The 26,721-nt window shown below is 44.0% G+C and overlaps 2 protein-coding genes across 2 annotated transcripts in view; both read right to left on the reverse strand.

Moving 5' to 3' along the window:
• NPC1 (NPC intracellular cholesterol transporter 1) overlaps positions 1 to 24,998 on the reverse strand; it is a 50,086-nt gene extending 25,088 nt beyond the window's left edge. The window contains exons 1-5 of the mRNA XM_045850423.1: positions 24,804 to 24,998; positions 11,870 to 11,992; positions 11,012 to 11,118; positions 8,656 to 8,831; positions 98 to 265 (exon numbers count right to left, since the gene is read on the reverse strand). Of these exons, the coding sequence (XP_045706379.1) occupies positions 98 to 265; positions 8,656 to 8,831; positions 11,012 to 11,118; positions 11,870 to 11,992; positions 24,804 to 24,860 (631 nt within the window). The 5' untranslated portion in view covers positions 24,861 to 24,998. The remainder of the gene's footprint in view (positions 1 to 97; positions 266 to 8,655; positions 8,832 to 11,011; positions 11,119 to 11,869; positions 11,993 to 24,803) is intronic.
• LOC123826430 (DNA-binding protein inhibitor ID-2-like) lies at positions 3,729 to 4,336 on the reverse strand. Its single transcript, XM_045850426.1, has one exon. It carries the CDS (start codon positions 4,334 to 4,336, stop codon positions 3,932 to 3,934), a length of 405 nt encoding a protein of 134 aa, XP_045706382.1. The 3' UTR covers positions 3,729 to 3,931.
• Positions 24,999 to 26,721: the final 1,723 nt, after the last annotated feature.

The following is a 26,721-nucleotide window of genomic DNA, read 5'->3' on the forward strand; positions in this document are numbered from 1 at the left end:
GAGCTAGTTACCTGAATTTATCTTCATATGGCAGTTGAAGGCTCCTGGGCTTTAAAAAACAGGACAAATACACACCCCCGGGAGTCCCTGCACCTACCTGAAAAAATGGGGGTGATGGTGAAAGGTGCCTGGCCGTTGTTCTTATTGAACATGTACTCGATCCAGTTGGTGGCGTTGCAGGCCTCGGCATCCCTCCCACACAGGAGTCCCAGGGCTTTGTCGTTACTGGAGGGGGCCTCCACGTCCCTGCAGGCATTGTACATCGCTAGCAGGGGAGAGGACGGAAACATCACACTGCTTTAATTCGCTGGGAGAGATGTCACAAAGGCCTCTCGTATGTGAACTCAGAGACCCCCATGCAGTGCAATCAGCAGTTAGGGACAGGAATGGGGGGACAGGGGACACTAAGGGCGGAAAAGGAGATTACCCCTGAAACCAGCTTATCATGACGACTAGGCCAGACTCCAAGCAACAAACATAAGAAATAGGTGGGAAAGGCTTATGTTATCCCGTGTAGCCCACAACATCTGGGAGAAGTATTACTCCTACTGTACTAAGACTGAGGAAGGAGAAGCTAAGAACCTTAGTGCCTGTTCAGAGAACAAAGCTGGTTCCAGAAAACTTCGGTGGCAGGAAACTATACAGCTGGAGAATGAAGGGAACTTACAGAGAGAACTGGTTTCAGGGCAGAGGTCACATGAGAATGAACCCACTACTCCTCTTTCTGTTTTATTTTAGTACACATAAAGAAAGACAGTGCACTAAATGAGGATAATAATGTCCATGGCATTTTACACAGAAGGAAGTAGTGGTAATGGGTCCTATGTTAACATTTATTTACTAGCCCCTACTTGTTAGAAACTTCCCAGGATCTTCTTCTCCTAAAGGAGATACCTATAAAATTATTGTGTTTCACCCCACTCTTTTTAAAAAAACTTTTTTTAAGATTTTATTTATTTATTTTTGGAGAGAGGGGAGCGGGAAAGAAAGGAAGAGAAACATCAATGTGTGGTTGCCTCTTGCATGCTCCCTACTGGGGACCTGGCCTGCAAGCCAGGCATGTGCCCTGACTGGGAATTGAACCAGCGACCCTTTGGTTCACAGGCCAGCAGGCACTCAATCCACTGAGCCACACATGCCAGGGCTTACCCTTACTCTTGAAAGACAACTGAACTAGAGTGACAGTTATTTTCTTTAGAACTGTGATTATTCCATTGTCTTCTGGCCTCCACTGTTGCTGGTGAGAAAATTTGCAATTGTCATTCTTTTGTAATTTGTATTACAAATCTTGTGATTTGTATTTTTTTGTACCTGCTTTTAAGATCTTTGTCTTTGGAGTTTTACAGTTTCTTTAAACTATTTTTAGATATAGGTTTCTTTTAAAAATAGCTTTACTGAAATGTAATTCAGAGACCATATAATTCATCATTTAAAATTGGAATTTAATGGATTTTAGCTTATTTACAGATATGTACAACCATTACCACAGTTAATTTTAGAACTCAGAACCTTTGCATTCTTATCACCTTAAAATAAGAAACCCTGAACCCTTTAGCTAATGGTCCCTTATTTCCTTCTGCCCCACTAGGCCCTAAGCAACCACTAATCTACTTCTGTCTCTATAGATTTGCCTATTCCGGACACTTCATACACACGGAATCATGCAGTATGTACTGGCAGTCTTTTGTGACTGCCTTCTTTCACAGCCCATCCACGCTGCAGTGTGTGTCAGCACTGCATTCCCTTTCAGGTCCAAATGATACTCTGTCATGAGAACACACCACATTTTGTTTATGTATCAGTTGATGGATATCTGGGTTTTTCCACTTTTGGCTATCATGAATAATGCTGCTATAAATATTTATGTACAGCTTTTGTGCAGACATGTTTTCATTTCTCTTGTGGAATTGCTGGGTCATATGGTAACTGTGTATAATTGTTTCAGAAACTGCCAGACTGTTTTCCAAAGTGACTGCACCATTTTGCATCCCCACCAGCAGCAGAGGAAGGTTCAGACTTCCCTACATCCTTGTCCACACTTGTTGTTACTGACTTGTTGATTCCAGCCTTCCTGGCGGGTGGGATGTGGCATCTCATCACGGTTTTGATTTGCACTTTTGGATGCCTAATGATTTCAAGCATCTTTTCATAAGCTTATTGGCCATTTGTCCTTGGAGAAATGTCTGTTTATATCTTTTACCCATTTTTTATTTGCTTTCTATTTATTACTGGGTTGTTAGAGTTCTATATACATTCTAGATACAAGTCCCTTATTAAATACATGATTTGCATATATTTTTGCCTTTTCTTGATGGTGTCCTTTGAAGCACAAAAGGTTTTTACTTTAGTTTTTTTTGTTGCCACATTTTTGGTGTCACATTCAAGACTGTATTGCCAAATCTGAGGTCATGAAGAGTTATCCTTGTTTTCTTTTGAGATTTTTCTAGTTTTAGCTCTTACATATAGGCCTTTGATCAATTTTAAGTTAATTTTTGTATATGCTATGAGGTAACTGTCCAGCTTCATTTTGTTTTTTTTATCCTCGCCCAAAGACATACTTACTGATTTTAGAGAGAGGGAAAGGCAAGGAGAGAGAGAAGGAAACATCAATGTGAAAGAGAAACACTGATCAGTTGCCTCTTGTATGCGCCCTTACTTGGGACTGAACCCACAACCTAGGTATATGCCTTGACCTGGAATTGAACTTGTGACCTTCCAGTTTACAGGACAATGTTCCAACCAACTGAGCTACACTAGCTAGGGCTCCAACTTAATTCTCCTACACGTGGCTATCCAGTTGTTCAAACACCGCTTGTTGAAAGACTATTCTTTCCCCATTGAATGGTCTTGGCAACCTTGTCAAAAATCAGATGACCACAGACACGGGTTTACAGTTGACTCCTGAACAGTATAGGATTTGCTGGCACCTCCCACACAGTTGGCCCTCTAACTGTGTGGATTCTCAACTGCAGAGCTGACCCCCGAACAACATGAACTTGAATTGCAACAATCAACTGAACTGCAGTCAATTAAGGGTTAATTGGGTTAATGGAAAAAATCCACATATAAGTGGACCCACGCAGTTCAAAACTGCCTTGTTCACGGTGAATTGTATTTTCAATTCTATCTCATTGTTCTATATATTTACTCTTATTCCAGTACCAAACTGTTTTGATATTCATTGGTTGGTAATAAAATCTGAAGCTGGAATGTGTGAGGCCTCCTATTTAATCCTTTTTCACAATAGTTTTAGCTAGTCCTGGTCCCTTGCAAGTCCATGTGAATTTTACAATCAGCCTGTCGATCTCTTTCTTTCTTTCTTTCTTTCTTTTTAAACACACTTGATTTATTCCGTATAAAAGGTTAAGTTTACAACTAAACTTTTATAAAAAGTTTAGCATAAGTACATCATTACACTTTGTATGCAGAAATAGACATCTCTACCGCTATAGAAGAAAACTCTAATTAAAGAGTTCACAGGGTTTCACTCAATATATATATATTTATATATAAATATATACACAGCATTCAGCAGGCTTGCATCCAAAAGGTCATTTCTGACTGAAAGACTTCATTAAGTAACTGAATACTGGATCCTTCTGGTATTCGAGCTCCACCTTTGTCAAAGGCAGTCTGCTAAAACTGGATAATTCATTGTGATTTTCACGTTTTCACTCCCCATGGTGGGAACAGTATATAAAGAAAACCTTCCAACTGCAGAAAGAGCATTAAAAGTCTTTTTCATAAATAACTATCATAGTCCAGCCAGGTCAGAAACTCCCTGGGGAGGAGGATCTGATCCTTCTTAGTTCTGCTTCCATTTTTTAAAAAGGTCCATTCAACTTGTTGTTCTCCTTGTGAAATGGTTGAAAAATAAGTTCCTGTGGATTTGTTGTTGTGCAAAGGGGGGAAAGTCATGAACACCATTTACTCAGCCACAGAGTGCTTTGCTGTCATTTGACATGAACTCAGAAGGGAATTCAGAAGCCTGCAAGGACAGGATGCTGATGTCCGTGTTCAGGGTGGTCAGCGGCGTCCTGGATGCCTGGCTCTGGCCGGGGCGCGGGTGGTGCAGGCTGACAATGGTAGGGTGCGAGTCCAGGGCGATCTGCAGGTCCAAGACGTAATCGATGACATGCTGCAGGATTTCCGTCTTGCTCACCCTCTTGTTCTGGGGGATGCTGGGCACCAGCATCCTGAGCTTGGAATAGCAGTCGTTCCTGTTGTAGAGCAGGCTCATTGGGTCATCCACTGGGGTTTTGCTCCGGGAGATGCCCAGGCTGTGGTCTGAAAGGTTGTTTTTCCTAACGGACCTCATGGGACTGAAAGCTTTCATGCTGACCTTGGGGAAGGAAGGAGAGACCTGGAGGAAGCAGGCTGCCCTGGAGATCAGGCCGCCACCGCCTGCTGAGCTCCCAGCGCTGGGCACCAGGCTCGACTCAGAATCGATTTCTACATAAAAGTCAGTTGGGATTCTGATAGGGACTATACTGAATATGCAGATCGATTTGGGTGGTACTGCCATCTTAACAATATTAAGTCTTCTGAGCCAAGAAGATGGGATGGCATTCCATTTTTAAGATCCTTTTTAATTTCTTTAAATAATGTTTTATAATTTTAAAGAGTATAAGTTTTGTACTTCTCTTGTTAAAATTTACTCCTAAGCATTTCATTCTTTTTGATACTATTATAAATGGAATTATTTGTTGTTGTTGTTATTTTATTTTTTAAGATTTTGTTTATTTTTAGAGAGAGGGGAAGGGAGGGAGACAGAGAGGGAGAGAAACATCAATGTGTGGTTGCCTCTCTCCCGCCCCCTACCAGGGACCTGGCTTGCAACCCAGGCATGTGCCCTGACTGGGAATCCAACTAGTGACCCTTTGGCTTGCAGGCCTGTGCTCGATCCACTGAGGTGTACCAGCCAGGCCATTTTCTTTTCCTAAGTCCTAGGATTCACCTCTCATCCATTCTGGAAAATCCTCAGCTATTACCCTTTTGCTTATTGTCTCTCCCCAATTATCTTTCTTGTCTTTTTCTGGAGTTCCTCACTTTACCCCATGTCACTTTAAAAAAAATTTTTTTTAAAGATTTACTTACTTTTTTTTTTAGAGACAGGGGAAGAGAGGGAGAAAAACAATAATGTTCCCATTGGTTGCCTCTTGAATGCCCCCAGCAAGGACCTGGCCCGCAACCCAGACATTGCCTTGCCTGGGAATCAAACTGGTGACCTTTCAGTTCATAGGCTGGCACTCAATCCACTGAGCCCCGCCAGCTAGGGCCCACGTTTCACTTCTTGAATGATCTTTATAACCCTGTTTTCTGGGTGATTCTATCACATCTCCCAGCTTACCATTTGGTTTTTAGGTTTTTATTAAACACTTCAAGCACACAGAAAATGTGGAGAATACAATTCCCACTTACTCACTCCCCCACTCTATCAATCTATTTTATAGCATTTGCTTCAACAGTGAAAAAACAAACAAAACACTATACATACAACTGAAGCCTTCCGACTATCCCTCCCTACGATTATCATTCCTTCCGCAGGGTAACCACAATCCTGAATTTGATGTTTACCTTTCCCATGCACGTTTGTGTCCTTTTATGCCACATTATATCAATAAATATGTAGTACTGATTAATGTAACAGTACTGTAGTACTGTTCTATAACATTTTCAGTCAGTATTTTTAAGTCATTCATGTGACTGCCGTAACTCTCATATTTTTGAACAGTTTTAAGTATTCCATTATAGACTACAACTAAACTCCAATATATTATCCATTCTCTTAATTAGCATTTAGTGTCTCTGATATTTTCATTTGTTTTTTAAAAAAGGACTTTATTATTTAGAGCAATTTTAGGTTCACAGTGAAACGAGCAGAAAGTACTGGGCTCCCGTATGACCCCTGCCTACACATGAGCACCGCCACCCCACTATCAACCACACCAAAGTGGGACATTTGTTACTCGTGCTGAACCTGCGCTGACACAGTACTGTCACCCAGAGTCCATGGCGTACACTGGCATTCCCTCCGGGTGTTGTACAATGCATTCCACGGGTTCTGGAGAGTGTATAATTGCACGTATCCACCACTACAACACGAAACAGTAGTTTCAGGGCCCTCAAGAGCCCCAGAGCTCCTCCTTGTCATCCCTCTCTCCCCCGCCCCCCGGCTACCACTGAACCTTCTACTGTCTCCATAGTTCTGACTTTTACAGAGTGTCACATGCAGTTGGAATCGTACAATACGTAGCCTTTTTAGGTTAGCTTCCTTCACTTAGTAATATGAATCTAAGGTGCCTCCATGTCTGTACTTCCTTTTAGTGCTGAAGAATATCCCACTATCTGGATGTGCCACAGTTTCTCCATTCACCTACTGGGGGACACCTGGGTTTCTTCCAAGTTCTGGCAATTATGAATACAGCTTCTATAAATGTCCATGTGCAGGTTTTCGTGTGGACATGCATTTTCAACGCTTCAGGGTAAATACCAAGGAACATGATTGCTGGATCAGACGTAACAGTATTTTTAATTTTCTAAGAAACTACCAAACAGTTTTCCAGAGTGGCTGTACTATTACACATTCTCACCTGCAACGTGTGAGAGGCTCCCGGGGCTCCACAGGCTTGCCAGCACGTGGTGCTGTCGGTGTTCTGGGTTCCGGCCATGAAATAGTGTGTTGTCACATCTTATTGTTGTCACATCTTATTGTTGTCTTAATTTGGAATTCCCTAATGACATATGATGTGGGGCATCTTTTCATTTGCTTATTTGCTATGCATATATCTTCTTTGATAGGTGTCTGTTCAGGTCTTTTGTCCATTTTTCAATCACATTGTTCTCTTTCTTATTGTTGAGTTTTAAGTTCTTCCTATACTTTGGGTAATAGCCCTTTATGAAATAGGTGTTTTGCAAATATTTTCTCCCACTCTTTGTCTGTCTCTCATTCTCTTATGTCTTCAATTTTTCACAATCACAGAAATGCTACAACGAATATTCTTACACGGCTCTCCTGTTTACATACACTAAGAATTCTGCTGCGGCACTTCTGGGATGAGGGTACGTTTACCTTTAACTTTGCCAGGCATTGAGAAATTACTTTTCAGATGGTTTTCAAACACTTGCACCAAGTTATTGGCATTCCTATTGCTCTACATCCTCACCCATATTTGGAATTGAGTAATTTTATAATTTGTGACAATCTTATATATCAAATGGTAGCTTACTGTTTTAATCTACATTTCACTGATTGCTCTAGATACTAACCATTTATATTTATTTTATTTATTTTTAAAGATTGCACTTATTTGTTTTCAGAGAGAGGAGGAGGGGAAGGGAAGGAGAAAGAGAGAGAAAAACTTCGATTGGTTGCCTCTTGCACACCCCCAAGTGCGGACCTGGCCCACCACCCAGGCACGGGCCCTGACCAAATCGAATCGGCAACCTTTTGGTTCATAGGCCAATGCTCAATCCACTGACCCATGCCAGCCAGGGCAATCATTCATATTTATGAAACTTTTCACTTATGGTTTCTGCTTTTCCTCTTGTCTAAAATGCTTCCCTCTCACCTTAAAGTCATAAAGACATTCTATATATATTTTTTAAAATTCCCAAAATCAGTATTTTTAATCTATACATTTTTAGTATAATATGGGGAAACATACATTAGATGAACAGAATAATCAGTTTTTTCACTCCATCTATCAATGAACCCACCCTTCCCTTCACGGTTTAGAACAACACTCCCGGCAGGTGGTACCAAACTTTCACGTGCATGGTTGTGTTTCTAGACAGAATGATCTCTCTGTCCACCAGGTTGTCTGTTATGTCACATCATATGGCAAACTGATTCCTAGGTCTCTTACTTTTTGTTGCTTTTGTGAACAGGACCTTTTACCTATTAAATTTTTTCCTAAATTGATCATTACAATTAAAATTGTATGTTCCTCTTCTAATCAACAACTTTGTCACATTCTTACTCTTGTCGATTATACCTGGGCACATTCTTTGTTTAGCTGTGTCTGGTCTGCTGCTTGTCTTTTAGTCTATTTAGATGACTGTTCTCATAGTAGATTCAGTTGGTTCTATTTCTAATATGTTCATTCTTTGCCCCTAGTATCTTACTCTTTCATAACTCATTTCAGTGATTTTCGACAAACATCATGTGGTCTTTTTCAGGTTGTTCTATTATTTCTAGTAGTTGAGGTACCCTCTTCCTTGTTTGTTATACCTGCTTCCTTTCTCTTACAGTGATCTGTTTCTTCAGAGTCAAAATCTCCTCACCTTGGCCACCCAGGACCCTTCCACCCTCTCTCCTCAGTCTTGTAGTAATTCATGCAAGTTCCACAATTCAGGTCCCACAGAACCACAGCTCCACTGGGTTCTAAAATGGACAGAAGTGAAATGGCACACACTAAAAATCCCCACATGGAATCTTAGTTAGGAAGAAGTTAAAGCAAATCTCTTCTTTAAGGAGACTTTTACAGGTTGTAGTTCAAGTCGTAGGATACAAGCAAAAAAATAATTCATATTTCACAGCCAATGGAACTAAAAATTGTCACTTGCACACAGTTGACAGGACTATAAAAGGAACAACTTCACCCACTGCCCTGATATCAGCTGTAAAAGAGGAGTAATTAAAAGTTTACTTACCATTGGCAAAACTCTCTCCAACATAGTACTGTAATTCTTTTACGTTTGTTTTCGTCAGGTTTGTAACAGGATCAAGATAATCTTCAGTTTCTGTAACGTTTAGAAACTGACTTTGTCGAGGGCTACATGTCAGCTCACAAAACAGGTTCATTAGGTTATAAAAGCACGATGGACATCTAAAGAAAAAGTAACCATATTTGGTATGATGTCACAGATAATAAGACCAACAGGAGAGTGACTTAAAATAGACAGAGCATATTTCAAGTTTATTGTAAAATGATGAATGAATTACCTTGAGCACATATCAAACCCAGCAATCCTAAACCTAAAACCGCCCGTTAAAGTAGAGACATCGCTTTAAAAACTGCCCTAATTACTACTTTTATGTTGTCCAGATATAATTTCAGAAAGGGAAAAACACTTCTCTGAATTCTACACTTTATAATTTAGAGAAATATTTTCTTTGACTTGAAGCAAAAGGGACTTAGAAGCTTCTTGGTGAAGATTCTGATTAGGAAAAACAAAGGGAAGGATGAGATTTTCACAATAGAATGATCATCTTAAAACCTTCTGAAGGACCCTCTTCCAAGCCCCAGATAATTCCTAGGCCCTCTCTAAACACAAGAGCATTTCCTGTGACTTGAAGAGAAAAACAGAACAGCAGCGGAGGTCTCCGGCAGCATGCACTTCAGCAGCACCCCAAGCTGTCTGCTGTACTTCAGGTTCGAAGTTTAAGCTCCTAATGCTGACTAGTCATATGGCAAAAGAACCGTCTCTCCTCTTTGATTCACAGCTATCTGCACAAACCATTGCTTCATTAGACATGCGGTGTTGGAACACAACCAATGAGATCGATTGTTCTAATCCAGTTCAGACGCCACACAAGGTACACGAGGATATGGAACAAGGAGTGTGTGGTCCCAACCTTCGAAGCATCTGGTTTAGTGAAGGAGCAGGCACACACACTGACTCTCTTTCAGCTATCTTGTGCTTTACTGTGACCAAGACAGGAATGACAAATATACCATTTATAACAAAAATCACTCTTGGGGTGCACAGCTTTCTAACACTTTCCATGAATTATAAACTTCCTTCCATATTACTACATTTAGTCTCCATAATCATCAACTCGACAGCTGCATGACATTCCATACATGAGCCTCTCATTATTTGCTGTTACTGATCAAGCTTTGGTACCTCTGACAACATGGAGAAAACGTGGTTATCTTCTGATGTCCGCAATGCCTCACCTAGAGCAGGTGCTACAGAAATGTATTTCCATTGAATGGTGGCTCCAGTCTGGCTTCATCAACACCCACTAGCCTTCCACAGGGTATGCTGGCCCAGTCAGATTCTTAACGTTCGGTCTGTTATCATATTGCACGCTGTTGCATTGCAATTGCAATTTCAACCTCTGGGAGGGAGCAGGGATTCCTCTGTGGATGCCGACTTGGGCCCTGTCACCTGCAGTGGTACTGGCAGGAATATCTGCACAGAGAAGCATTTCCCCCTTGCCATATGTCCTCTATCCACCTTCATCAGGGTGCTTATGTGTGAAAAATGTAGAAAGTACCACAGTGTGCTGTTCTGAAGACCGCCATCAGCTTGTTTTTTTTGCACAATGAGAACTGCTGTGTCAGCTTAGATAAGAACATCTCTTCTGTAACCGTTTTCACTGCCCTGGTCATGGAGCCCGATTCAATAGCAAACAGACTCTGACAAAACTGGCCGACTACGCCAGAACAATCTTGTTAACAGTAACCAAAGTCCAGCTCGACTGAGGACGGGGCCTCCGGCACATCAGGTCACCCAAGGAAGAGAGAACCGTGTGCAAACCAGGGAAGGTGGAGCGAGGAGGGAGACGCAGAGGGTTCCACGGATGAGGGTTGTGGGTTGGAGACCTGAGCAGAACCGCCCGCGGGCAAATAGGCTCGGGTCTGAAAGGACCTAGCTCCCAGTGTGGCTACCCTTTGGGGTGAAGACATCTCAGAGAAGAAACAAGTATGAACTTGGAATGTAGCTAGGAAGAAAAATAAGTCTGATAATTATTACTTTATCAGAAATTATTATTTCTGAGAAGTCGTAAGATTGCTTTCTTCAAATAAAACTGAAACTTTTAAAGAAAATCAGAATGTTACTAGTTAATAAGTGAGGTGAGGTCTTGCTTCGTGCCAGGGTTAGGCTCTAATAAGACTTTGAGCGGAACCACAGATAATGACACCGACTGTCCCGTGGAGTAACCGACATAAACGAGAGCTAAGTTCCCATGGCGTCTCAGCAACATTACAGCAAAATGACATCATTCGAGGACCTGCTGTACCTGAAACCCATTTTGTCTGCCTGGCAGTCAGCCTACCTGGACAGAAACTGCAGGGGCAGCTGCAGGTTGTCTTTCAGTGTCCGAAGCTGCTGAACATCACAACAAAGACTGACATTGTCGAAGAAGAAGCCTGGGCAGAGTTCCTTTTGGGTGAGAAAGCACGGATATCAGAGTGGCATAAGGACAAACATCCTTCAATGAAATAAGACAATTTTATTCACATAATCCTTCTTAGAAACCAAGGATAAGACATCTATTTGCAAAGTTCTTGCAGAGTTCTTTCAAAAGGTTCTCAATTTACTCTATCTAAACTAGGGAATCACAAAAGTATAGTCATTTCACAATTTTCTCTTATTTAGAAGCTCACTCTCCTCCCCTGACCAAGCATTTAACCTCTTCTTCGGTTGTTTTTTTTTTTTTTAAGTCTAACCAGAATGTTATTTACTGCCTATTTCCATTAGTCACTCCGGGAGAGTCGATGCCCTTAATAATTCTGATGAGGGAGCAAGGACGCCTCAGGGACCCTGCTACTGCATGAATTTGATTTTAGATTCCTTCAGCCTCTAGAAGCAGGCTGTTCACCTTGGTTTTCACAATTTTTTCCTAATATCCCCGTGTAGCAGGGCTGGTAAAAGGGACAACAGAAAACAGAATCCCGGCAGCAGCCAAAGGGCATGGGCTTTCAGTAAGGCATCAAGTCAGCTCCAGAAAAACTAAGCCTCTGGAGTTAGTATATTCCCCTCTCTGCCATCATGTGCTACATGTAAATTTGGGATAAGATTTAAGCCTATTCGTGTTTCACCAACCATCACCTCACAATAACATTTAAGACATAATTACAGAGGATTTCTGATTAGCATGGTATGTTCCCAATGCCCAATACAGTGAACTTACCTGCACTAAGTCATACCCATCCTTTGGCAATGCTCTTGGTGCCCCAGAATATTTGCAATTGTACCTCTTATCTCCAGATGCAATTCCACATTCTCCGTACCAAACACAGGACTGTGAAAATGCCTACAGAAAGTCAACACAAAACTCATTTCAACGGCGTCTCAAGGGTACAACAAATTTCAATAGCAAAAAACATCCACTCAAGCACCTTTATAGAAACTTCCAATGTTACCTGCAAAATGAGGTAACAGCCAGAGGCAATGATGAGTTTAACATTTTTAAAAATATTAGTTAAAATAAACCAAATACCGCAAAAGTACTTGTCAAGTGAGTGAGTGAAGTAGGTAACGGGAACTAATTAAGTTTACACAATCTCTACTTCCTGCCAATTGACTTTTCTAAGAGAAAGCTGCAGTTTCATGTAAGAATTACTAAGAATCAGCATTGAGGAAAGCAAGACAGCATGTGAGCTGGTGATTACTAAGATACTATTTCTGCACATCTGAATAAGGAATCATGAGCTCTAAGGAACGACAGAACCTTTCCATACACATGTAGGTTAGCAGTGCATCACAACCAACATGAAGAACAACATAAACACTGAGAGACCTTCAGTAAGAAGCAGCAGGTAAGTAAAGTAATCCTTATCCTTAAGATAAGTAAAAAGTAATGTGCTAATTTTAAGGAAAATCACCTCACCGATCTTAAAAGAAAAATTTAAAACCTCTTATGTAAAGATTTCTCAAGAGCCACTCGGAGCCCTCATGTGAGAGTCACAAGGCTGTCGGAACCTTCAGGAGGGAGGGGGTGCAGTGTGAATCATTGTGTTAGAGTGGCGTGGCCACCCATCTCTGCCAAGCTGGCTGGGGCCACAGGCTTGCACAATCTTGCAGTCACCTGTCCCCTGGGGAAACAGAGGACATGGAGAAGTAACCAGGCTCTCATGATACCTGGTGCGAAAGCCGTTTTGAAGAATCTGCACAGAGGCACCAGAGTGCAGGAGTTCTCACCAGGGCAGTGCACACAACTCACACACACATAAGGAGCTGAGTCAGTCCCTGTCGGTCCCCCCCTGTGGGGTACAAATCCCACAACAGGCACTGAAGCTCCAAAAACACGAAAGAGAAAACAAGCAGGTGGCTAAGGGGTGCCTGTGGAGGGAGCCTAAGGGGTCAATACCATTCGTCTCTGAATTCACTCTTCAGGTATTTCACAACAGAAGTTACCACTTACCCTATCTTGATTCATTGGAAGTCATATGTTTAGGCCACAAGACAGGGAAATCATACAAATGAGAAAGTGACAAGTATTCAACACTACCACATACCAAATCTTTGGCAAGATGCCACACAATTCCATTTTTATGCAAAAGGAATCACAATTATTTCCATAAACCTAGCAATTCTAGGGCAACTATTGTTCTTCCCAAGACTGTGGGTTTCCAACCAAAAGGTCACCATCCATCTACTGAAGTCTGAAAAGGCAAAAAGCTGATTAAGGAGACAGTGATGCTGTTATTGGCATGCAATTTAATAGGAGGAATCCCTTCCTAGACCTCACATTATTCTCAACAGACCAACAGGATGAGCAAGTCTGGGCCTTGGGTGGGAGCAGGGCAGCACTCGGCCCGTCACCCACTGAAGTGGCAGAAGTCCAGTCAACAACAAACCACAATCACGACTCGGGCATGACTAGCAGGATGGGTGTCTGGAGTCTGAATTCCCCTTTCTCAGTACTCGGTGCCATAAGAGAAAATAAAGATGACTCAGTGCTCTTTGGTCCCTGTTCACAAAGACCATCCTTTACAATCTACGTCGTTTCTTTCAAAGCAAAGTTTCCGCCCATCTGGTAGGAGAGAGGGGGGAGGGGAGAGCTCACAATAAATGTGCTCATCACAGACAATCAGGCAATCGCAGCTGGAGCAGGCGCCTGAAGCTTGCTGAGCAGTTTTCCTGCCTGTGAGCTGTTGTTGCTCATCACCGCTGCTCGTTGCCTGGATGTGGTGTGAAGACCCAGTGAAGGCACTGCATGGGAGGACTTGGTAAACGGTAGAGCACCGTACCATCCAACGTCAGGAACTACCAGTAAGGTCTTCCAGCTGTTTGGGACCTCAGCACAGGGGTCCCAGAGGCCTGAAGAAGTTAAAGTGCCCGAGGTTTTTCTGGGCCCAGGAAACTGGGCTTGACTCCAAGTTCTTAGGTTTGCTTCCCAAAGGCATCCTGCCTAAGGCAGCAGCCCTAAGCCGGTGGGGCCCAAAGTACTCCCAAGCCACCTGTATGTGCTAGGCATGGCTTGAACTGCTTTTTGCATATCAACCTAATAAATTCTCAGAGTGGGCTGATGAGGTGGGTGCTATTATCATGCTCATTTCACAGGTGACGGGGCGCGGTACAGTGAAGCTAAGTAACTTGTCCAAGAGTGGCAGAACCAGGAATGGGGACTCCAACCGGGACATTCTAGGTTCAGGGAACAGTCTTAATAAAATATGATCTACTGTGTAATTAAGGTCTTCACTCTAACATCACAGCCCCTTCCCACTCCCCACCTTGTGTGGGGCATACACGGATGTGCACGCATTCAGACAGCTGCCCTGGGCTGGGGCTGTGTCTCTTCTGCCTCAAGTCTCTCTTGACCTTCAGCTCCCTCTTCTCACCTCCAGCCAGACAGTGAGATGCCCCTCGGCTGCAGTGCTCCCGAGCTTCCTCCACCACCCGCCACAACCCTCCGCCACCTGGCCTCCTCCTCTTCCACATTTTCAACCTCAGCTCTCTGTTGGTCCCTTCACCTGCTCCTGCCTATAAAAGCTGCTCTAATTTTATTCTCCCTCTCAGTCAAACCACCTCCAACTTCTCTCCACAGACACTCAACAACCGCAGGTGGCTCAAAGGGAAACTGATCTTTTCTCTGAAGCCTCCACCATTGCCCCGTCTCTGTTCATCAAGGTCTAAGCCTCTGCACCTTATAGATCCACTTCCCAGGGAGGCTCCCAGGTGCAGTCTCCTGCACCTCTTCCTCCTCAAACTCATACCCTGCTGAGCCCGCAGCCACTCTTTGTCCATCTCGGCACCTTCCATCCTGACCTCGGCAGTGTCTCCTAGGCACAGCTGCTGCTTGGCTCTTTCTGAGCCATAGCTGCAAGGTTTTCTGATTCTCACAAACCTATGATACACTCTTCCCACGGCCTGAGACAAGTTCCAGAAGCCTCACCTGGCTCTGCTGCACACTCACCTCCCACCCTTCCTTCCTTCTGTCCTGCACTAGGTGGGACTTCACTGTCTCTGCACAGTTCACATCGGTCCTGCCTCCCTTCCCTACACTACACACACTCCTTGGTACCTCAGGGCCCCTCTCCAACCCTCAACTCCCCGTGTGCCTTCCTGACCCACGCAAGCCCAGCCCAGCATCCAGGCACTTGTTAAGTATGCTTTTATTAGCTCCTTCAATCCTCTGACCGAAGAGGTACTTTGGTACTTTGGGCTGGTACCAAAATAACACTATTTTTCAGAAGAGGAGATAGAGTTATGCAGATAAGGTGACTTATCCAAGGCCACATCTAAGAAATGACAGAGCCAGACCCCACCAAAACCCTGGCTGACTCAGAACCCGGAGCTCCTACTCCTCTCACGGAACTGAGGGTCACTCCTCGGTGGCCCACTGGCTGGGCCATCCTCATCTCCGCCTCCCGCCAAGAACCCAGCTGGCATCGGAGCAATTAGATTTTTCAGTCTCCAAATCACAACACCTGAGCAAGAGGACAGATGCACTTTAAGATCCCTGGATTGTCAGGGCAGCACCTGAGAGCAACAGCAAGAGTACACCGGGTGGTCAAGGGCTCACATACAGGCCACTCGCTTCCCTTCTAAGCAAAGCACCTGGTAACAGAAGTAAGGTGTCTGGACGAAAGTTGCCTTTACTATCTACAAGAGTACCTAGTACTGATTTCACGTCAATAAGTAATACTGACTTGGGGAAGGAAGTATGGTGCCCAGTAGTGAAAGAAAACACACCGATGTCTGAGCCCAAGTGTCACTTGACCACCCAGAGTCTCTGATAACTGGATTTGGTAAGTCCCACTTACGGGTCCAACTCTAAAGAATACTACTTCTTCAGTTCATCACGTGGTCACCGACCAATTTTAAGAACTACTCATAATCATAAGAATAATCTTTCTTAAATATATGAAAATGTTGCCAATTCCTAAAATGTTAAAAGTAAATGGTTTTATTTTTAATTATGTTTTATTGATTATGCTATTACAGTTCTCCTGATTTTTCCCCATTTGCCCCCCTCCACGCAGTGCCCTCCACTCCCACAGGCAAACCCCACATCCTTGTTCATGTCCGTGGGTCATGCGTGTAAGTTCGTGGCTACTCCCTTTCTTATACTGCATTTTACATCCCCATGGCTATTCTGTAACTGCCTATTTGTACTTCTCAATCCCCTTACGTCTTCACCCTTCTCCTAAACACCCCTCCTCCCATCTGGCAACCATCAAAACACTCTTTGTATCCACGATTCTGTCTCACTTCCTCTTGTTGGCTTAGTTTGCTTTTTAGATTTAATTGTTGATAGATATGTATTTATTGCCATTTTATGGTTCACAGTTTTGATCTTTTTCTAAATAAGTCCCTTTAACATTTCATGTAATAATGGTTTGGTGAGGATGAACTCCTTTAGTTTTTCCTTGTCTGGGAAGCTCTTTATTTGCCCTTTGATCCTAAATGATGTCTTTGCTGGACAGAGAGAGCAATCTTGGCTGTAGGTCCGTGCTTGTCATGACTTTGAATATTTCCTGCCAGTCCCTTCTAGCCTGCAGAGCTTCTTTTGACACATCAGCTGACAGTGTTATGGGAACTCCCCTGTAGTTAACTACCTACTTTTCTCTCACTGCTTTTGAGAAATAACATTAGAAACTCCTCATTTCTCCATTCCCCCATCCCATTTCTCAGATTTAACCAGAGCTAATTTTGATATTTAGGTCTTGTAGGCTTTTAATTCTCCCACAGGCAAGCCTTCAGAGATGTATACCTACAAACACATATGAGTGCAGTGACTTTTAAATAGCTTTTTCACCAATAAACCTTGACCACCCTCCCCAGGTGGCTTTGGCTCTACCTGATCTGCCCTTAACTGTATCTCTCTGAGTCTCCAGCCCCACTGTCTTCCCCACAGGTGTCGGTCTCCCCATCTTGGAACATCCTCCCTCTTACAAGCCTCTCCTAAGACTCCTGTCCTCCACTAAACTTAACTCTGACTCCTTTCATCTGGTTCCAGTCCAGCCGCTCCCCGGACCAGGTGAGCTGTCCTGGGGCAGAGGCAGGTCAGCCCCGGGTAGCACCTGGCTGGCGCTCAGGGGATCCCTCTTCACCCCTCATGTCAGCAGGTATTCTGTGCCCAGAGCTCCGCTGAGCATCATGCCTGCCCTGGGGGTGGGCAAACTTTTCCTCAGAGGGCAAACCAGTAAATATCGCAGGCTTGTGGGCCATGAGGTCTCTGGTAAATGCTCAGCTCTGCCCGTTGTAGCTCAAAAGGAAGCACAGACCATTGGTGAATGGAGAGCATGGGCATGTCCCAGGCCGACGTCATGCACAATGACAGCCTCTGGTCGGACCACACTTTGCCAGCTCCTGCCCAAGGACCAAGCAGAATTTCTGTTTATGAGAATTACAAAGTTGTATATGTGGCTGGAAGAGTATTTTCTTGCTTTTGTCTTCATTCCCTTAAAAGACCATTAAATCCTAAAGTGCTAAGGCCAGATGTTATACTTCTTCCAAAATTCCCTGCAGTACCTCATCCAGTTTCCACCAGTTCCAAAACCATGACAAACTCACCATGAATTGAAGGAGTCAAGATGGATTATGTAAGAAGTTCAAAAATGGTAACTGCTGGTTGTTTTAGCTTTAGCTCACAATGTAGTAGTTACAGGGCTAGACCATCCACTTTTAAAGGTTAGGTCATATGGATATTTCACAACATGGTTCAGAGTTTAATTATTGGGTATATATTAAATGGTATATATAGGATAAGACAGCTTCTTGCAATAATGACAGGAATAGTTTAGAAGAGGCTAAAAAATGCCCTTTCTGCTGTATGTCAGCAACTATAGCAACAGCCAAACAGACTATGATGGGGACTGCATGAGAGCGCACCTTACTTATCATGTGGAGAAGCTCTGAACATCAGCAGCAGAACCCTACACTCAGGCTGCCCTTAGAAAATCCTGCGGAATAAAGCATTAAGTAACCCATGTTCAAATGCTCACTGAACACATTCAGTAAGACACCAAGTTACTTGATTTCTCCCTCATTGCCTCCTTTATTTCTCAGACCCCGCTATGGCATAGTAATGCAGCATAATATAGGTAAGGAAATCCAGGCTCAGAGAAGATTCTCTGAGGTCACATGGCTCATCAGTGGCCAAACCAAAGATAAGAATCAGATGTGGAGCACCAAGTCAAGCACTGCCCATCCTGTCCGCCATCCCACCCCCAGGCTGCTGCACTGTGCAAACTCCAGCTCAGCTGGTACAAAAGACGTATCCGCAGACCGACCATGCATCAGAGATGGGGTGTTCCATCCATTATAGTCCTCCACAAGTGTTTCTCTTTCCACATCGATGCACTCACTTGTAGGAATGAGCACCATCTACATCTTTTTATGTCTGTCTCTAAGCAGCCAGCAGATCAGGACTCACTTTCTCAGTACAGCTGACTGTCCTCAACCTCAGACCTGCACTTGGCCACCCCACTGCAAGTGGAGAACAGGCTGGGTCCTGCCACTTCTGCCATTGTCCTGACCGCATAAAGTTCACAGCAGAACCTAGAGACACACCCAGCTCAAGCTCCAGCGAGGGGATCAAACAAATATGACAGGTCATTGGGTTGGAGGCTGTGCTGGCCTGACTTTTACTGAAGAAAATCTCAGGGACTCTGTTTTACAGATGACATGGGGTGAACATACCCACAGCACAAAGAATGACTTGTGAGCATCAGGCATGCCTGTAGGTGGGTGTTTAAGTCATACATCTTTAGTTAAATGGGCTCAGCTAGTCTTCCTTTACGGATAAAGTAGTCTGCAGTTTAAGTGACTCATCCAAGGTCATACTACTAGTTAGTATCAAACATCGCTGAGCTCTGACACCCACAGTTTGAAAAATAATCCAAGGTAAAAAACTAAAATAAAACTGTGAAAGGGGACGTAAGTGTATCCTGTCTGCAAGTTTTTTCCTGCGGGATATTCTCACAGTGTGGCAGCGGAGCAATGGGTCAGGCCGGCAGGCTAAATCCATCCCTGGTGCATCACTCGCTAGCTTTGGAAGAAACCACACTGAAGCTACAAACATGCCTTGAGTGAGGTGCCTGACTGGCCAAGGGGAACATTTGTTGAACACACATTCTACTTGGCTGGCTAAATATGAATAAACTGATAGCCATAGTTTGAATTTGAACAGAGCACAGAAGTCAGAACGCAGTGACCCAAGCCCCCAGTCTGCCATTTACTAGTTACGTGACAAATTTGAGTGCCAATATCCATATCTGTAAAACAGGAAAAACAGCACCTCACCTATCTTACAGGGTGTGCTGTGAGATCAAGACAAGATCGGTTGTTTTATCCACTCACCTACTGATGGATGTTCTGGGACATTTACGCCATGGAATACTACCCGGGGGTAACAAAGAAGAAAATTGTACCCTTTGCGACAGTATGGATGGACCTGAAGAACACTATGCTAAGTGAAATAAACCAGTCAGAGAAAGACAAATACCGTATGATTTCACTCATAAGTGGAACCTAATGAACAAATGCAACTAACAAGGAAAATGAAGACAGACTCGTAGGCAGAGAGCAGGCTGACAGCTAAGGCGGGGGCAGGGGTATGGTGTTTGGGGGTGGAGGGATTGAGCGGAAAGGAAAAAGGACTCATGGACATGGATAACAGTGTGGTGATTGCTGGGGGGAGGGGAGTACAAGGGGACTAAATGGTAATGGAAAAAATACTTAAGATTAAATAAATTTTAAAGAGACTAAGGAGAGAGATGAGAAGGAGGATAGTTGTTAACTTCTTCATAACAGTAGAGCCTCAATTACCTGCCCTTTAAAAATCACTTTTAAGGGGATTTATATTATAGGTAGGAAATAATAAAAAATGTTTTAATGAAAACAATAATTCAATCACCCAAAAAAAATCAGAAGTGTACTAGCAATGGAAGCACTATGCAAAAATGAGGTAACTCCTTTTTCTTTAGTTTCTTGTAAACTAGAATGTCATTTTTAAATAGCTCGATTGAGATTATTTAAATACCATAAAATTCATCCTTTTCAAGTACACAGGTTTAGTAACAGGTAACAGGTAACTTCCCTCCTCCATTCTCTCCAGTTTTCCTCTTGTCCATCTGGTAAGCATTAGTCCACCCTCCAAAGGTGAGCTAAAAAATGGGCTCCCCATAACTTTTGCCCTTGTTTTACTATAGCACAGGTTGCACTGTAATTTTTAAAACATAGTCACACTTCCCATCAACTATGAATAGGACAGGGATAGAAACTACTAACATTTATATAGCACGTTACAGTCTGCAGACTGCTTTCTATGTTGTTTAATCTTTTGACATGCTTTTGTACCCTATACTGTGTCTATGGCAAACACTCTGTATTTGTGAAATCACTGAAGGGCAATGATTTGAGTTCCTCTGTGGCCTTAGGGGAAATCATCAGATAAAGAACAAATTTTAAAGCTTCACTCTCAAATTCCCCAAATTCCCCAACAACACACTTGGATCAGTGAGCGGGGTTTTTTTTTTGTTTGTTTGTTTGTTTCTGCTTTTTTAAAATGTTTTCTTACCAAAGCAAATATTCCAAAGACTAAAAATAAGAGGCATAGTCCAAGCACAGGAAAACCTGTCTGGCCACAGTTGGTCATTGATGATCACCCAGAAACCAAGTGCAAATCCAGCTCTGATCTCCGCTGGCCCCTGAATTCCTCCTCCATCCTATCCTCTCACCTGAGCCCACGGAGGCCCAGTGATTTGGAGATTCAGAAAAGTACGAGTCCCAGCCATAATGGAGGTGGCAAAATATAGTTCTTGCCTCAGGAGCCTGCATTCTGCAGTATTTCACTGTCTTTCCACAAGCAGCCTGAGAAGTGGGCATCGCTGTCAATCCCTTTTATAGTGGAGGACACTGAAGCTCCAGGGGACCACGGGCTTGCCCAACATCACTCTTGGTAGGAGGAGGAATCAGAACCCACATCCAGATCTTTTTACTTGACAAGCCTCTTGCCAGGCAGTAAATGCTGCTGCAGAAGTTTAAACAAAGATTTAGAACATCAGAGAGAGGGCATAAATGGTAAATTGCATTGGGGGAACGGATAACCAATGTCATGAATGATGGAACATTTGAACTGGGCCTTGGAAGATGTGCACGGTTTTGGGACCAAGTAGCTTATTTAGCTGGATGGCTGATGCCCCTCACAGAGCTGCGGGTACAGGGGCAGAAAGGGGCCCTGAGATCAGACCAAAGATGGTTGGATCTAGGCTTCTGCAGTAGGTAATGTGTCATCCTTAAAATACCCCAAAAAGCACCCCTTTTAGAAAGAAGAGAGACCATACTGTCTTCCTGCCCAGTGGGACTCTTTGATTCTTTGTTCTGGGCCGTTGGACAAACACTGAAGGAACACAAAGACCCATTCAGCCACTGGTTTTCTCCCTGCCCACTCGCTAAAATAGAAAACCTATTTTTCCTCTACTTACTTGTGTTAGTAGAATATCTGATCGCAGCATCAATCAAGGAGAAATGTGAATATGGGCAAGACTGCCCACATCCACTACATTTTCAGGTGGTTATTCTTCATCACTTTCAGGCCAAAAAAGTAAACCATTCTAGATCTTAGGAAAAGCCATTTTAATGGCTTAATTCCTACTCAAACATCACTCCGTTCCAAGTTCCTTAAAACAAAGCTTACTCACAAAAAGTATAGTCAGGAGATAGATACAATTTCTCAAAACTACACATATTATTTGGATGACCACAAGGTTTTAAAAAAACCCTGTGGTCTAGTAATGTTAATATCATCATCTGCAAAAACTAAAAATTAAGTAAAGCAAAAATCCCTCCTAAATGTATTTCAGACCTTCAAAGGACTTTATTAGTGCTCAAACTAAATCCAGATGAGTGGCTCTCCTAGGTAAAAATTCTCAAAACAGTTTTTTTCTATTTTACTCTTTTTATTCTACACATTAATGCCCTAGACAAGGAAGACAGAAGGATTTTTGTGTTTTTTTGTTTTCCTCTCAAAATACCAGGAGCCCAAGTCAGCCCATTCCACGTTCTTTGTCTGAGGCCAGGTCTGCAGGGCCCAAATACAAGGGGGAAGGTGGCTATATGGGTCCAGTTTGCTCTGGACCTTTCCCAGAGCCTTCTGCCCAGCTGCTGCTGATGAACAAGGACAAGGCAAGAGGAGACCAAGGCTACACCCACAACAGCCTTACTCCTCACCCCACCCCCAATTTGTCCAGGTGTTCTGAAAGCATCTGTAGGCACGAGGGAGTTCATTTATAAAATAACAATAGGAGTTTTTCCAGTTAAGCTGAACAGGCCTGTCCAAGGCTTCCAGGTGTTTTGCAAGAGACTTGTGACCAACCTCTAACCTATCCCAAAAATCCTAGGAGGAGATAACTCTGTGGCCATCGGCCTGGATACCAGCTCCAGGTCAAAGGATTTCAGATGTAAATGAAAAAAATAACTACGTCCATTGTGAAGCCTGTCTATGAAATCGTGAGCTAAAACTCTAGGGAAATTAAACAGCTGTATTTTTTAAGGCACATAATTGCTACTATTTCGTGAGTTTTTACTGAAGTGATGAGGTATCTCCATGTATCATGTCACTTAATAACCCTAATAATCCTATGAGGTATTGTTTATCTTCAGAAAGAACTGAGGCTTGAAAGAGAAGTGTGCCCAAAGCCAGAGCTAGTGAGTGGTCCAGCTGCTCACCTCTTTCCAAATTACCTTCCTGAACCTTGCTTCCCTCCGTCTTCCTCCCAACCAGGCGCCATAACCCCACACTGCTGGGGATCCCCCCACACACATACAGGAGAGAGCCACAGCTCTTCTGGCTCTTGGACCCTTACTGGGTCAGCATCTCCTATCCACTTCTGAGAACTGCAAAGAAGTTCAAGGAGACGTTTTTCTAGTCCTGGGAAAGCCAGCTTTCCCTGTGATTCATTGACCCTCTCATTGCTGACACACCTGCAAGTAGGCACAGCATTCCCAGAGATCACTCCTTCATCCTGATGTGGTTTAATCAGCACTATATCCTTACCCATCCCTCTCGACCCCCAGTTTTCAAATAGGAAACTGTAGACACACAAATAGCAGTGAGGCACTTGTGCACAAGGCAAAGCTGACCCAGGGAGTCAGGCCACTGAGTGTCAGGCCCCATCCTGTGGCTAGCTAGAACTGTGTCAAGGGGAATGTCAATTACCCCCAGGTTGGCCTCAGTCTCCAAAGATGTGAAAGAAGTTGAGAAGAAGCAACTTGAACTCTTTAGAAGACCAAGGTGACTGTTCTGATTTGGTGACTGAGGAATCATTTCCCTTCTTTACCTGCCCTTACACTTTATTTTTAGGACAGAAGAGGAAATAACAAATCTACTAAGAGTTCCTATGTATGTGGCAGAATTAAAGCAGAATTAAGTGTGGGTGGAAAAAGGGGCCACAGCTGAAACCTGGCAGGCCCAGGGGAGGCCTGTACGGGGGTCCTTACAGACTCAGAGACTGAGAGTAACCACCAAAGATGGTCATTAAAACTTAACTGAAAGCAAGTCATGGTGGTAGTCCTGTCCTAGGCCAGTATCTTCCTTGACAAAGGTCAATCTTGACCTTAACTGAGCCTATTTTTTTTTCATCTAAGATAACATTCCTTTGGAACATCTGAGCAATCTCCACCCCTCAGGAAACAATCTTGACCTAGAGCGTGGAACCGCTCATTATCTTGTCCCCCGCCCCCAAATAACATCTCTGTGCTATAAATGGTAGTTGTTGCTCTTGTCAGTGTGGCTCAGCTGGAGTGTTATCCTGTACACTAAATGGTTGGGGGTTCGTTTGGCCCCCAGTGAGGGCACATACTTAGGTTGTGGGTTATATCCCATTTGGGGTGCCTATGGGAGGCAACCAATTGATGTTTTTCTCATATCAATGTTTCTCTCCCTTCCTCTTTCAAATCAATAAACATTTTTAATTAAAAAATGTTAACTAGCCTATACCCACCAATGTAAAAGATGTATTTGTCTCTTCATTTTAGTTTTTTATCCTATCCCAGATACTTCCTCCTCTTTGCTTTCTCCAGCACACCCAATCTATCACCAATGAATTTCATGTAACCCTCCTTATGCCTCCTCCTGATTGTAATGCATAAAATAAGGTGCGAGACTGCCATTATCCCTGAGCATTTTTGCAATCTGTTGAGATTTTACTTTCCAGCAACTGTGGTCAGTTTGGCTTAAATAAACTCATAAAAATTCTTACAGGTTTGGACGTTTCTGATGTTGACACAAGAAAAAAAAACAGCTAAATAAGATCGCTATTCTTCTCTACCCATTTTCCCTCTTCCTTCTAATCCCACATCCTCAATCCGGAAATTAGGCGAACACAGCTGAAAAGAGCTCTAAACAGGCCAAACCATTAGTTCCCAGTTGCCATCCTCTTCCAGACCACCGGGGAAAGAAAGTGCGCAGTCGGAGAGAGAAACCAGAGAGATGGGGTTCTCCAGAGACTCCACCGTTAGAGCAACTTGCCCAGCACCAGCTGGACCTGGGAGCCTTGCGGGACTTGGACACCTGGCAGGGCCCGCCGCCACAGCCGTGGCACGGCCCGCCGTTCTCCAGGACTGGCTGCCCGGCCACATCGCCCACAGCCCACCCGGCCCCTGGTGCCGCTCACCTGTGCCGGGCGCAGCAGCAACAAGAGCAGGCCCAGTGTCAGGCCGCGCGCACTCATTCTTCCGCGGCGCGGGGCTGGGGACCTCTGCGGACGTTCAGCTGGCTCCACTGGCCGGGTGCAGAGTCACCGACTCTTTCAGAACCGGGCACTGCAGGACACAGCGAACAGGACCCAGTGGCGACGGGCTGCGCGCGCAGATCAGGAAAGAAGAAGGCGTCGCCATCTCCTCCCCTTCAGGGCGGTGTCGCTGCCCGCAAGCCCAGAGCCCGTCCTGGGCGGGACGGGGCGGGCCAGGGGCGGGGCCTAGCTGTGGCCTTTGCAAGGCCCGACCCGGTGGGACCTGAGGGTGCTACAGCGATCCCCTGGAGTACCAGCTCTGTAGTATTCCGCCCTGGCCCCACTGGGGGCGCCTGGCTCTGGGGTCAGGACTCCCAGACCAGGGCAGTTTAACTTCTGGAATCCAGACTGGGAGGATATTTCTGGAGTTGTACCAAAAGCGTGGTTTTTAAGCTTTAAATTCACTTCTCTCCCTTTTGTCTTTTTGTTTGAAGATGGCGGGCGAGAAGGTTTTAGCAAATGTGAGTTCTTGGAGATGGTTTTTTCATAGCGAGACCCCATTCTTCAGCGGAATACATGTTTATGTTAGCTCCGAGTAACATTGTGAGCAAGTTCTGCACCCAAACTCATTCCCCCAAAAGGAATCGGGCCTGACCACTTCTAACGAAACCGGCAGGTGCCACGCAGTGGTCTGATACCTGATGGTGTACCGAACCCAACGCCGGAGCGGCGGAGCGCGGCTGGCCGAAGCCCCAGAGTCTCCCTGTCCGGGTTTTCGTTCGCTTAGCCCACATCCCCAAAAGCGCTACAAACGCTCCATCTATCGGTGGTGCCAAGCGAGGCCGAGAACCTTACTCCTGTTTGTGGGTTGGGGCCTGAGTTCCTTTTTAAGTTCTAGGTGAAGTCAGGAAACAAAGACAAAGGAGAAGCCTCTTGGTGTTTTTTCTTTCTTCTTTTGCATAGCTTCTTCTTATTATAATCTTTTCTGATTTGCACGTATTTCTTATTCTATACATTTCTGGTAACATCACTCCTCAGATTTAAATTATTGAGACCACTGCTAAACACCTGTTATTTTCATTTTGAAATTAAAGAAATGGAGGTAAGGATCTCTTCTCCCCACAGTGGACGTCAATTTACAATGAAAAACTAAGGATCCACTTGTAGCAATGCTAAACTTAGTCCTATGTAGACCCATGATGCGAATGACATTCCCATCCCTACTCCACACAGCGGTTGATTCATTTACTGTCTTGCCTCCCCACCTACTCAGCCCTGAGATGTCCACCTGGCTGGCTGGGCACTAAAACTTCAGGGATTTCTTCCTACTAGATGTTCCATGACGACCTCCTGGCTCTCATCCAACTGTGAGTTCTGCTCCCTGTTGGTTCCACTGGTGGTCAATTACTATGCGATATGCAGGTGTACTCCACCTTGTCTGTGACTTGTTAGAAAAGCAAGCTTATGGGGCTCCACCCTGCACACACTGAATCAGAAACACTGGGGGTGAGCCCAGACTTTTGTTTTAACAATCCTTCCAGGTGGTTCCAATGCACACTCAAATTCAAGAACTACAGCTGTTATGCATTGGGTTGGCCAAAAAGTCGTTACATTTTTTCCATAAAAGACATACTTTTCACTTTCACCAATACCTTTATTGATTTGGATATTTTTAGTATGTCGGCTATCCTGCTATTGGCTTCTAGTGGGTGGAGGCCAGGGGTGCTGCTAAACATCTTCCAATGCATATGACAGCCCCACAGCAAAAAATTATTTGGTCAAAATGTTAATAGTACCAAGAAACTTTGCAAACCACTTTTGACATGCTCAATCAGTCATGCACCTTCTCCATGTACTGCAC

This window comes from Phyllostomus hastatus, unplaced genomic scaffold (assembly GCF_019186645.2).
Source record: "Phyllostomus hastatus isolate PE091 unplaced genomic scaffold, TTU_PhHast_1.1 phas_contig_80, whole genome shotgun sequence".
NCBI lineage: Eukaryota > Metazoa > Chordata > Mammalia > Chiroptera > Phyllostomidae > Phyllostomus > Phyllostomus hastatus.

Excerpts from the sequence above, each read along its gene's own strand:
- LOC123826430 (XM_045850426.1), bottom strand. The coding sequence starts at position 4,336 with ATGAAAGCTTTCAGTCCCATGAGGTCCGTTAGGAAAAACAACCTTTCA.